The sequence below is a fragment of the Genypterus blacodes genome, unplaced genomic scaffold (genome assembly GCF_046128005.1).
Source record: "Genypterus blacodes isolate CSIRO-AG114 ecotype Tasmania unplaced genomic scaffold, CSIRO-AGI_Gbla_v1 ptg000332l_1, whole genome shotgun sequence".
NCBI classification, from domain to species: Eukaryota; Metazoa; Chordata; class Actinopteri; order Ophidiiformes; family Ophidiidae; genus Genypterus; species Genypterus blacodes.
The window spans coordinates 273,649-287,221 of NW_027467117.1; the positions used below are offsets into that span (position 1 = coordinate 273,649).

Below are 13,573 nucleotides of genomic sequence, written 5' to 3' on the forward strand. Positions count from 1 at the left end.
AAGACGGAGAGATTATGGTTGCTGTGGTTTCAACATACTTTGTTTTCTTTTTGTCATTTCTCACCCATTATGATTAAGTGAACACACTTGAGGCCTAAAATATTATAAATCAGGTCAATTCAAAAGTCTTATATATATATAAAAATACAAATTAATAACTTTTTTTTATAAGAAATGATAATATATAATTTCAATGTATGACACAATGCATCTATCTTTATATACAGATAAAGAATAAATGACAATACAGGCTAAGGTCAAAACATCAGCAAGTTATCAAGAAAATATTGATTCCATTCCAGCTCCATGGACATCAAGATGATTGACAGAAGCAGTTTGGTTCAGAATCAGAGTGTCAAAAGACATGAAATGCAGTTCTTATTCCCCAGAAAAGTTATCCAGGCAACAGAAAACAATAAACTTTTTATTTCCCCCTGGCTTTGTCTTCAATATTATTCAACCAGCTGCTTGTATCCATGTTACAAAGCTAACCGAGGAAAGTCTAGCTTAGCTTAGTTAGCTTAGCCAGCTCGCGCTGTTCCCGCCTTCACCTGTGAGCTTCAGGTGCCTGCTGCTGCTCCCGGGCACAGAGACACCAAAGATGGCTTATCTGAAACAAATTGATATAGAAAACTTTAAGTCATGGCGAGGAAAACAAGTTATCGGTCCATTCATGCGATACAGCTGTATTATTGGCACCAATGGCTCAGGTAAGGAAGCTTTTTACTAACAAATGAGACAACAGGCGAGCTCGTACTCAGTATTAGCCTCGATTAAGTTAGCTAGCTTCGTTAGGATTTTAATAATTAACGCTAATTAAAATCGATATTAATCTACACTCAGTAGTTTACGCGTTATTTATAAGTTTGGGACTAAATGGTAATAAAGAAGAGGCTTGAGGTTAGTCAATTTTTAAATGTTTGACAAAGTATAAGGCTTAATGAGGCCTTAAACACGGAATTTACCCTTTTTACTTCCATCCCGATTATATAACAAAAAGGTCCCTACTTTAATTCCAAATGGTGTTAATAAAGAGCTTACTGCTGCGTATTGTGACACATTTTAACTCTTTAATGAAGTAGCCTACCGAGTTCAATCGTTCATGATGGAAGTGAACAATTTCTGATGACGTCATTACACCATTAAGCTTAATTCTTAGTCTTGAAGAGAATAAATCTGAATAATGTAGAGTAAGTGGAGATCTGGGGTGTTAAACCAGGCAAGTCCAACATCATGGACGCCGTGGGCTTCGTCATGGGGGAGCGGGCTGCCGCCCTCCGTGTCAAGCACCTGCCGGACCTGATCCACGGAGCCCACGTCGGTAAGCCGGTGTCCCGCACCGCCAGCGTGGCTCTGAGGTACCGCGACCACCGAGAGCAGGAGGTGGTCTTCTGTCGAATCATCTCAGGTGAGTTTCACTCAGCACTACGTTTAATACATTTACATGTTTAAATGTGTTCGTGAAGGAAGTTTCAGTTCAGAAGTTCAGTCAGTCCAGAGAGATTTAAATGCCCCATAATAATGTCTTAAGTGCAGTGTATTGTGTTTCCCAGGTAACTCCTCTGAGTATTGTGTCAGCGGTGAGCGAGTCAGCATGGCAACATACATAGAGGAGCTGCGGAAGATCGGCATAGTGACCAAAGCTCGAAACTGTTTGGTGTTCCAGGTAAACAGAAAAAGGAAATGCCTTATTGACCAATCGGGATCAGGATTGAGTTTGTTTTGGTGGTATTGGCACACGTGAATATATGATTTTTTTGTGGAACATCTTCCTGTAGATGAAGGTCATAATAGATGATCAATTATCCCATGTATTGACATTTGTAGAAGATAAACAATCTGAATGAGTGGAATTGACTGTACAAAATACTAGACATTCCCTATTCAGTGTTCAGCGACTTAAACTTACTGTTATTATTGTTTTAGAAAGAGTTTAGTACTGCCTGGTGCTTTCAATGCTTCACAGTCAAATGAACACTATTAATTTTCCTCACTAGGGGGCGGTGGAGTCCATAGCTATGAAGCACCCAAAAGAACTCACCAAGTTGTTTGAGAGCATCAGTGAGTCCGGTGAGCTTGCTTCAGAATATGATGAGAAACGAGAGGCTCTGGAGAAAGCCAAGGGGGACACAGAGTTTCACTTCAGTAAGAAGAAGTCTGCCTTTGTGGAGAAGAAGGAGCTTACTTCAGAAAAAACACAGGTACCTTAACAAAGTCGCTGAAATAGAACTTTTCACTTCATCGTGCTACACTGATTTGTTCATCCCCCACCTGAAATGCACCTGTAACCTGTTGCCTGGTTCACAAAGGATAAACTCTCTTTTCATGGGTTTTGAATTGGATTAGCCACAATCCTTAATGTGCTCCTGCAGCGATCTCAACCTAATCGCACCCTCCCTCTTCTCCAGGCTGAGAAATACAACGAACTGGTGGAAGAACTAAACCAGGCTCGCTTGCACTTGATGCTGGCTGAGCTCTGCTGTAATGAGAAGAGTATCAGGGAAATTAGTGACGACCTGGAGGAGAAACAGCTTCAGGCCACTGCTGAGAGCGATGAAGTGGAGAACTTGGAACAGGCGGTCAGAACCCACAAGAAGGAACAAGGACGGCTTACCAGGGAGCAGCAGCACATAGAGAAGGAGATCCGGTGTGTGTGAGAGTGTCCCATAGAGCTTTTCTGTGCTTTGGATTTTATTTTAATGAGCAGTGTGATGGAATGATGAAACGGTGTGTGGTGTTTGTCTCACATATCCGAAAATAAGAAAAACAGAAACTCCTTAACATTTATATTGTTAATTAATAATTCCACTGACATTTTGGTAGACTTCGGTTTTTGCCTCAAGCCCCTACAGAATTAATTACTGATGCTGTTTTTAAGTTTAAGGGTGTTTTTAAGATGAAATTTAATCTAATTTAAGTATTACCCATGAAAGCTTCTTTGATATTTTCCATGCTCTGTTTTATTGTAATCATTTGCTATTTATTTTGTGGATGATGTAATCCAGATACTGTTTTTCAATGTGTCAGAGGTGACTTAACCTTAAGTTTTCCATCACTCTGTTCCTCAGTGCTCAGGAGCAAATTCTATCCCAGCGTCAGTCCCAGTACATCAAAACTAAGGTAGACATCTCCTACCGCACCAAGAAGGCTGAGGATCTCCATGCCGCCCTGACAAAGGCACAGAGGCAGATGGCAGCTAAAGAACAGAAGCTGAGAGAGGGCAGGCAGGAGATGGATGAACTGGAGAGGACCTGGAGGGACTATGAGACGCAGGCTCAGGAGCAAGGCATTTACCAGGGGAGGGACATCCAGCTGGAGGAGGAACAGGTGGAGGGTCAACATTGTAAACATACAATAGAACAGATCAGGAGGTCAAGGCGGTGATGCAAACAGTGTTATAGTGTTTGGTGCTCACAGTGGCATTTAGTTCATAATACAAAACTAATACCTGGACATTTGTTCTGTGTATTATGTTGATAGTTGTGTGTGTATTTCTGCTGCAGCTGGAGCGGTACAATGAGCTGAAGGTGCTGAGCAGGAAGCAGAGTGGGTTCCTCTGTCAGCAGGCAGACAAGCTGCACTGGGAGGTGAGAGCAGAACAGGAGCAGATGGCTTTCTATCAGCGCAAGAAGAAGGAGGTGGAGGTACTGTCTGTCACACAAGACATGTTTACAAGTACATGAACACACCCTATGTGTCCCGTCATCAGATTCTGTGATTAGTATAGCCTCTGTAATGTCACACTTGTCTATGGTTCTGATTGTAGGGTTGCATTAGAAACAACCAGACTCATCTGAAAGACCTGACAAGCAGAGCAGAGAAACTGCAGGATTTCACCAAGACCTGCAAGTACGTATGTGACATGTTTACCTGTTTAGCTTCAAACCCAGTAAAATATCGTGTAATTTAAGTCCTACAATAAGATGTTACTGTTGTACCTGTAGTGCCTGTAATGTCCGGTTGTAGATGTTTGTTCTGTGTTTAATTTGTGGTGCTGTAAGTTGTCCTTAATTGTATTCAGTGACAATTACTTTGAACATATCTTTGCTTGCCTTATTCTTTAAAATCAGATATAACATTCATGAAGTATATGTATGTCTCAGGGCGTCTCTCGAAAAGTACCGTAAGCAAGAAGAGAGCTTGAGTGCAGAGCTGCAGAGGGGCAGCCAACGCAACAAGGAAGTGAACGAGGAGCTGGGCCAAGTGCTGGCCGAACTGAACAGCGCCTGTTTGGATACGCAGGAAAGCCAACGGCAGCATAGGCGTAGAGATGTGCTGGAGATGCTGCGCAGGTTTTATCCTGAGAGTGTGGTAAGAGAAAGAATAAGACTGTGGTGAGAAAGAAGCATCAGTCATTATTCCTCACCTTTGAATGACCGCATCTCTTCTTCCAGTATGGACGCTTGTCTGACCTGTGCAGCCCGATCCATAGAAAGTATCAGCTGGCCGTCACCAAGGTGTGTGGCCACTACATGAATGCCATTGTGGTGTCGTCAGAGAAGGCCGCCCGTGACTGCATCACTATCATCAAGCAGGAGCGAGCAGAACCTGAAACCTTCCTGCCCATTGACTACTTGGATGTAAGTCTGCAAAACCAGCCATAAGTGTAAATGCATGAGTCACTTTGACAACACACAAACGTAAACATAGCATCACTGATATCCCTATTACACGATCAGGTGAGGCCTCTGAATGAGAGACTGCGGGAGGTACGGGGCGCCAAGATGATCGTGGATGTGATCCAGGTGAACTCTGCATCAGCTGCTGCTCATCTGAGTAAGGTGGTGCAGTTTGTCTGTGGTAACACCTTGGTGTGTGAGACCATCACAGAGGCCAGGAGGATGGCCTTCGACGGGCCTGAACGCATTAAGGTAAGCCTGCAGTTTTGGTTATGAACAATATCAATCTTATTCACTGCTCACTGGTCTGCCACTCATGGTTTCACCGTAGACTGTATCTCTGGACGGGACCATGTTTGCCAAGTCAGGGGTGATCTCTGGAGGCTCCACGTCGCTCCAGGCCAAAGCTCGCTGCTGGGAGGCGAAGGGTGTGGCTCAACTGAAGGAACGCAAGGAGAAGCTGATGGCAGAGATGCGCGTGAGTCAGCACACACACACACACACAGACACACACACACACATTTATTCAGAACTGACTGATCCTACTGGGTTATCTTCTTCTCAATGTCTTTAAGGATGCGAGCAGCCAGAATGTGTTTTCTGTTGCCATGACAGGGTCTGATGAAGCTGAAGCGGAAGGAGTCAGAGCTGAAGCAGTTTGTGGCCGAGGCTCAAGGTGCTCAGACTCGCCTCAAATACGCCAACATGGACTTGGAAAACATGCGCAAGAAGAACATTCCCAAGTGCCAAGCCGTAAGATCACAAGTCTTTGTTTGCACTTCACCTTAAGCAATATCGCAGCTTGGGAAGTGTGTGAAGACTAGAGTGTGAGAATGTTAAAGTAAGACACTGAAGCAGAGACAGTTCACAGCACAAAGTAGCATGAAGCGTGAAGTATTATAAAGCTGCTTTCTTGTGACTAGATCCTTGGATTTTGACATTTTATGTCTTTGCTTTGATGAAGAAGAGCTCCATGGAGGCAGCATTAAAGCTAATATACAGGCAGAGAACCATCAGGATGCTTTACAGGCCACACTGGTTTGACCTTCATACATCATTGCTGTACTTGCTATAATGGGCAGGGAAAAATAAAAACATCTACAATTTGAATCTAAAATGAAGCTCTTTGTTATCATTCCTATCATATAGTGGATGACAAAATTGACATCATTTCCAGTATTTGCCCAGTAAATAAGCAAAGCATAACTGAGGTCAGACCTGAGGCACACATCACCCCTGATCCCTGCACACTGTGTGATCTTCTTCTCTGTGCTGCTGCGTACTTACAGGAGATTTCTCGATTGGAGAGCGAATTAGTAAACGTGGAGTCTCAGATCCAGATGCAGCGGGATTGTTTGGAAGTGAAGGAGGCTGAGATCAAGCAGATCAGAGAGAAGATCGAGCAGGTACCACCGTCAGCTCCACACACATCTGGTGACATGACATACTGGCTCTGCTGGGTTCCAAAAATCCATCTGGGATTTTCCAAATGCGGGATAAAACTGTTTTGTCCAGTGTTTGGTCTCAGTACTTACTGCATCATTGGTCTTTGTACTAAGATGGAGGATGTGGTGTTTGCCGACTTCTGCGCTGAGATCGGTGTGGACAACATCAGAGAGTACGAGCAGGTTCACCTGACACAGCAGGCAGAGCTCAACAAGAAGCGGTAACACCACACACCACAGTAGACCACCAGATCTAATGATGAGCCTTTAAGAACGGCTCAAGAACTCCACTAATGCTGCAAGTCCAAAAGTGTTCTGTGACAAAAACCCAGTGATGTTTGTGTCGCTTCAGACTGGAATTTGAGAATCAGTGCGCTCGCTTGAATGCCCATCTGGAGTATGAAGGAGACCAACTCAAGCAGCAGAAGAGGAAGCACCAAAGAATGGAGGAGAGTGTCAGCAAAGAGGAGAGAGCCATCGTCCGGCAGAAGAAGGTAGACAGAATACCCAACACACGCTCAAGTATACTGTGTAGTGTAGTATAGCAACAGCTGTGGGTCCAAACCTTTGTCTGACTTTTTCCCGACCAGGAGGAGGAGAAGCTGCTGGCTGCCGTGGATGAGACTCAGACTAAACTAGTGGAGCTGGAGGAGCAGCTGGTGTTAAAGAAAAGCCAGGTGTCCAGTGCCAAGGCTGAACTGGCCCACAAGACCCAAAGCCTCCAAGCGATAAATAAGTAATGACATGACACTATTACTGCTCACTGTCACTGCACCGTATGTGGAGATGAAACGCTGTCCTACTTTCTTTCTGTAGGCAGCTGGTGAAGCTTCAGAGGGAGGTGATGTCTGCAGAGTCAGCCTCGGAGCAGAAACGTTTGGCCAGGCACAATTTACTGCTGGCCTGCAAGATCCAGGCCCTGCCCATCACTCTGCTGTCAGGAAGCCTGGATGAGATCAGTAATATTCAGGTGGGACTTTCTGGACTTTTGTTGGAAAAAGAAACTCATGTATCCCTTAAAGTGATTAAGTTTACATGGAAAACATTTTGAGTCAACACTCTCTGGTGTCTGCAGCTGGACTCTGGGTTAGAACACATCTATGAGAGAGAAGCACAATTAGCCATCGACTACTCCTGCCTGCAGCCTGGGCTTTTGGTAAGTTTAGAGCTTTACTCATTCCCTCACAGCCCTCCCTGTGGTCTCAAAGCGCACATGGAGCAGAAACATTGTGTGTGTGTGTGTGTGTGCGTGTGCGTGTGTGTGTAGGATATGGAACAGGAGATGGAAGCCCACCTGGAGAGACTGAGGGGGTCTGTCTCCTCCATGGAGGAAGTGCTGCAGAGCACCATGGCACCAAACCTCAAAGCTGCGGAGAAGATGAAGACATTAGAGGACACATTAAAGGACGTTAAGCAAGGTAGTGTTATTAAAAGACTGATGAGTATGATAACATGTGATTAGGCACAATGACTAATGCATGGTTTGCATATATTTAGACTCTTAATGTTGTATTATGTTCTATTATTGTTTTAATAATGCAACCGTTTCCAACAGTAAAGTAATCTGAACATGATATAATATATAACATTATATTACTTCCTTTCAAGTCGTCAGCTGTGCTTGTTGACATTTTTGTTTGACTCCCACATGGAAACTGAGTGGAGGTTTAAGCTGTGTTCACTCCCTCAGCCTTTGACGTCAGCGCCAAAGAGGCCAGGAAGTGCAACCAAGACTTTCAGCAAGTCAAAGCTCGACGCCTCCGCCGCTTTATCCAATGCTTTGAGCATGTGTGTGTCAAAATCGACCAGATCTATAAAAGAATATGCAGGAATAGCAGTGCTCAGGTGAAGCAGTACAACTTCATCCACACACATTAACTCACACAACCTTTTGTTTTTGTGTTGCTTTTGAGGTGTTGGCGTCCTGCCCCCCTGCAGTCATAAGATCATTGTTCAATTAAAGGCTTAGCAAGTGTTAGTTGATCCTCCTGGTGTGTGGACGTGTCAGTGATCACAGCCGGCCCAGGCTTGTGTCGTCTCACTGCTTCTGTTATGGAGCCTTAACAATTCAAACTCTTCTCCAGAGCAGATGCATAGCAGGACTCTATACAGAGATCTATGTTTGGCTGCTCTCCTGTAGGCCATCCTGAGTGCAGACAATCCGGACGAGCCGTACCTGGGAGGCATCAAGTACAACTGTGTGGCTCCAGGGAAACGCTTCATGGCCATGAACAATCTGTCTGGTGGGGAAAAGGCCATCGCCGCCCTGGCCTTGGTGTTTGCCATCCACAGGTAACACAGGTCAAAGGTCTGCTTGTATTGAAGTAGAGAATGTGATACAGACTGAACAAACTTAGCCCTTCTCCACATTGATTTAGCTGAACTGGTGCCTCACTGCTCCCCAAAGCTTAAACATCAAAGGCTCAATCACAATCAATCATCTGTCCTTGGTTGCTCAGCGGTTTGACTCATTGACTGATCACTTCTCTCAGCTTCCGCCCTGCTCCTTTCTTCATCTTGGACGAGGTAGACGCAGCCCTGGACAACACAAACATCAACAAGGCAAGAGTCCTCACCACACTCACAAACATCTACCTGCCATGGCTTTAGATTAGATATCAACACTTAATGCTCTTCTGTGTACTGTTAGTTTGGTCGCTGACTTTATAAGTTTAATGGAATTAATGTTATTAGGAGGATATTCACAATTGTATCTGCATATGCATCGTCTCATCCAGGTGACCAGCTTCTTCAGGAAGGAGTCCAAACAGAAGACGCAGCTCATCATCATCTCCCAGAAGGAGCAGTTCTTCTCCAAGGCCGACGCTCTCCTGGGAGTTTACTCACAGGTGAGCACAGTCTTTCTCTTCAGTGGTGGAGTAGGATTCTTTCATTCAAGGACAGTAAACTTGACTCAGTGCCCTCCTCTTCTTCACAGTTTAATGATTGCATGTTCAGTGGCATCCTGTCCCTGGACCTGCGTCCCTTCCCTCTGGATCCAGAGGACGACCCAGTCTGATTATGTGTCCCTTGCCCATATCAATGATTCTCAAGTGTTTATGCTTTTGTTGAAAAAATATATCAAGTTCCTGTCAAACCATGGCAGTGCTTTGTTCTTAAACGCTGAATGGTGTTGTTTATGGTCTAGTTTAGGCCCTGTTTCTTAGTTATCCACGGTTTTCAGCATCTGCGTTCTGAGGAGCTGTGATGTCCCGGTTGAGTTGCCGGTACAGTTTGTGTTATTCTTGACACTGTGTGTGGTTTTTGTACTGCAGCTTTACTGTTGAATGTGTTTGACATTAAAAAGTTGGAGTGTTCCTCCTGTTGTTGTAGTTTGACTCTCCGCCAATAGGGGGCGGCAACGCGCCGGACGAACACAGAGATGGAGATCACGTGAGCACTATTTACGGAAATGATACCTTTACGTCAAACTAAGAACAATCGACTCTTCTTAGTCCATGTATGACCGCCGGCTCTTGACTCGTTGCTTCACGGGCCTGAGTGACATCTGTCGGGGTAAAGGAGCTCGAGACCCGAAGCCCGGCAAAGCTTAGCAACATAAGCAGCTACTCAGGTTAGCTCGCAGACTGTAACGAGCTACAACGCTACTCCCGGGCTCTCAGCGCCTCGTCAGCGGGACGCTACAGTCTCAGCTGTCGTTCTGAGTGTGTCTGGGTCTCCCGGAGTCTTTATGGGCGCCGCGACGTCGCATTTTGTGTTCGTGTCCCTGCTGCTTCTTTCTCTGCAGACGTAACCGTCAAGCTAAGCTGCTAGCTAGCCGAGCTGAGTGCCATGGGGGCCGAACAGAGTGGAGACGCGGAACACAAACACTCCGACTACACCGCGCCAGGTGAGGGTGTGTGCACACACAGCTCTACGTGTTTAGGACTGACGCTGTGCCGTTGAGCAAAGCACTCCAACCATTTGACTGTAGGAGGTCGCAGAGCTTCATGTTAGCCTTTATAGCCGCACGTCAGCGGTGATTGACGGGCTCTTGTTGTCATTGCAGCTGCTCCCTCCCCTGCTAAGCACAAGGCGAAGATGGACGGCATCGTGGTCGTGGCTCCCGGGACTCAGACACTGCGGAACATCCACAACGACCCTGACGTCATCAAGCTGCAGGAGATCCCCACGTTTCAGCCTCTAATGAAAGGTACGTGACGTGGATCAGATCACTGCAATCGATCACTGATTACTGATGGAAGTCTGCCCTAGCAACAGAGTGAGTCAGCTGATTAAAGGAAACATATGGAAATCTCACTGCTGTTCAAATAATAGAATAGTCACAGAAGTTAAGTCAACTCCATCAGACAGGACTGATATGTTGCATGATTATTGATCAGATACAAACTGCTTGTTCTTAATTCTATGCCTCGTGGATCATTTTGTCCTGCAGTCTCTCCCGATCCTCCCTGTCAGTCTGTGTCCGTGCTCTCTGCAGGGAAGCTCATTTCCACAGAGTGTGAGATGTTGGGAAACGATCACACTGAGTCAAGCTTCCCTGCACCGGGCCGCCGTGTGTCGATACGCACCCTAATTAATTACAAAGCACTCTAACACTGGCCTTTAACTCATTTGTCTGCCAAAGGAGTGCTGAGTGGGCAGACGTCGCCCAGTAGTGTGTGTCTGGAGAGGCTGGAGGCCGCCCAGGTTCTGCAGCTCTGCATCCGGTACCAGGACCATCTGCACCAGTGTGCCGAGGCTGTGGCCTTTGACCAGAACGCCCTGGTGAAACGGATCAAAGAGGTACGGCTGCAGGAGACGCACACAGACGCACACAGACGCACACACGGCTCAGAAACACAATCATTAACTTTACAGGGCAGGAGTCTCTGCCAGCAAGAAATGTTGAGACTCCTCTGTGACCTCTTACTCCTCATGTTTGTGTCTCTGTTGTGCTGCGTGTTTTGCATGTTCATTTGTTGTAACTGTTGTATGATTGTGTTTTTCGGGTGCAGTGAGTTTTGAGCTTTAAGTTCTTTGAGTTTCTTCCTCTGCAGTGTAGTTGTTGTGAGCTGATTTACTCGTGCTCAGTCTGTCTCTGTCTCTGTCTCTCTCTCTCTATCCTCTCTCCTGCCAGATGGACTTGTCTGTGGAAACCTTGTTCAGCATAATGCAGGAGCGCCAGAAACGCTACGCCAAGTACGCCGAGCAGATCCAGAAGGTCAATGAGATGTCCATGATTCTGCGCCGCATCCAGATGGGCATCGACCAGACGGTGCCGCTGATGGAGCGCCTCAACAACCTGCTGCCTGAGAGCGAGCGCCTGGAGCCCTTCAGCATGAGGCCCGACGGGGATCCTGCCAACAAATAACCTCCTCGCAGCAAACGCAGCTGCTTCCTCCTGTGCGTCCACGGGAAGTGTGTGTGTCCGTCCAGCTGTAGGGAGTCCAACCCCTCGAACCAATCAAAGCTTTGCCCGTAGACGTTCCTCCTGGAAGCAGAGGGGTTCAGCCTCCTCTCCTCTCCTCTCAGCCATTTTAAATATTTTATCCTCGATGGAAGGGAACACACATTTTTTATCAGCATCACTCCACGCCTCAGTCCGGTCTGACCCGACCCTGGCAGGCGGCGCTGTGTTGTCTCAGACTGTTGCCGTGGCGGTAGGCAGATCGTTACTTATCTGCTCTCCCTGCATCGCTCCGGCTGGTTCTGGGAACGGAAGTGGCAGCCTTCCAGACACCAGCCGGCCTCACCAAACCTACACAACGCACAGAACACAAACGCTTCCCTTCAGATGGGTCGCATGGGACGGACGGACGGACGGTGGATTTTTATCTTTGTTCCTCCTTTAACCAAACCCCTGATGTCTCTGCTGAGATCATGAACAGCAGCAGGTTCCATTTTGCATCTCAAAACTCTGATTTTTCATTCTAATATTAATTCATCTCCTCCATGTTGTTGATCCTCCATTGTCTTGATCTCCGTTTGAAGACCCTGCTATGAACTGCAGACATGTACAGTATCTTATTATGGGATGGAATAGGGAAGTTTACAGAAGTGAAAGGACAAACCTCTCATTCCCTGTGACCAAGACTTGACTTTAATTTATCTTTAAGTGTCAAACAGTGAAGGAAGCAAACTGAACCGGGACCCAGGAGCATCGACCCGGCTTCCAGCTTCTCTCTCCCCTTCACACCTTCAGCCTCGTGTCAGCATGAACTTTGTGTGTTTGTCAGTCATCACAGCCCAACGCCACACACAAACACACACACACACACACACACACACACACACACACACACACACACACACACACACACACACACACACACACACACACACACACACACACACACACACACCAAAGAGTCCCAGAGCAACACGGCTCCTCCAGGTCGTCACATTCTCCAGGTTGAGTTCATCTTACATCCTGATTTAGTTCTCCTGTGTCAGAGTCTCTCCTGGTACTTTTCAGTGTTGCAATAAAACAAAACTAAAATGATGTCGTTTCACTAACAGAGTGAAGCAGCCGGCCGGAGAGGCCAACAAAGACCTTTTAACAATAACAACTGCTTTTCTTTGCAAATTAAAGATAGAAACTAAAGCTAAACGACCTCTTCCTTTATTTCAGCTGTGTAGACATCCCGCAGCAGAACTCCTTCAGCTGAGCATCAGGAGATTTATGATACAAATAAATACTGGAGGTTAGATTTGGTCGCGCCTGAGTTCGTCACGTCTATCAGCCTTCCAGCTTCAGCCACCAGGGGGAGCTGCGACACAGAACAGAGCATGTGGACTAACGCTTCTTCTGAATTTGTTGTCGGTTGGCGCCACTGAAGCTGCTACAGGTCTGTTTGTTGACAGTAATGTTTGAGGTTAGTGATGATGATGATGATGTGGCAGCTTCATCATGTAAACAACAAAACCCACAGACGAGCGGAAAGAGAAGAAGATCAACCTCCGCTCCATCAGCACAGTGAGTCTGATTTTCTTATTATGAGGAGACCAAAGATGAAGAGTTCACAAAATCAATCTAAATGAAATCTAGCGTTTATATGTAGAAGTTCAGTCATTGCATCATAACCCAAAGGCTGAGCTCCTGTGTGTGTGTGTGTGTGTGTGGTTGATATAGTGAGTAAGTGTGTGGTTGAATACTTAACAGGTGTGTCAACATGGTGAAGTGAAGAGAGCGCCTCCTGCTGGCTGCTGTGAGCTCTGGTCTCACTCCTGCCCCCGGACATGTGGGACACGTGGGACAGGAAGCAGCGGCGGCACGTTCCAGCTCCTTTGATCAGATCCTCGGTCCTTTCATCCGCACGTTTAAACGCCTGGAGGGAAACGTGGAGCAGAAATGGAGATTTGTGTCTGCATTTCACGGTAAGAAGGCACAAAGTTCGCCTCCGCCTCTGTGATGAGGAACAGCGTGTGGATAAGAACGCCTGGAGATGACACACAACAATACCACCACCAGGAAAGTCATTCTGTGAAATGAAAGAGAAATCCAATTTCCCCTTGTATACTTCTCATTTGAATATAAATCAGTGGGCGCTCTGCTCCTTCCCTCCT

The 13,573-nt window shown here is 46.3% G+C and overlaps 2 protein-coding genes across 2 annotated transcripts; both read left to right on the forward strand.

Moving 5' to 3' along the window:
- Positions 1–601: 601 nt before the first annotated feature.
- On the forward strand, positions 602–9,818 carry smc1b (structural maintenance of chromosomes 1B). The gene is made up of 27 exons (XM_076137692.1): positions 602–710; positions 1,220–1,408; positions 1,554–1,666; positions 1,998–2,201; positions 2,409–2,647; positions 3,069–3,327; positions 3,504–3,644; positions 3,767–3,849; positions 4,104–4,311; positions 4,395–4,580; positions 4,680–4,871; positions 4,951–5,097; positions 5,235–5,372; positions 5,909–6,025; positions 6,179–6,285; positions 6,417–6,558; positions 6,655–6,800; positions 6,881–7,071; positions 7,159–7,220; positions 7,332–7,482; positions 7,755–7,909; positions 8,205–8,356; positions 8,557–8,626; positions 8,803–8,913; positions 9,003–9,077; positions 9,398–9,457; positions 9,813–9,818. The coding sequence occupies exons 1-27, from the start codon at positions 602–604 to the stop codon at positions 9,816–9,818; spliced, it is 3,753 nt and encodes a 1,250-aa protein (XP_075993807.1).
- On the forward strand, positions 9,434–12,621 carry borcs5 (BLOC-1 related complex subunit 5). The gene is made up of 4 exons (XM_076137711.1): positions 9,434–9,914; positions 10,074–10,217; positions 10,653–10,810; positions 11,145–12,621. The coding sequence occupies exons 1-4, from the start codon at positions 9,857–9,859 to the stop codon at positions 11,376–11,378; spliced, it is 594 nt and encodes a 197-aa protein (XP_075993826.1). The 5' UTR covers positions 9,434–9,856; the 3' UTR covers positions 11,379–12,621.
- The last annotated feature ends 952 nt before the right edge of the window (positions 12,622–13,573 follow it).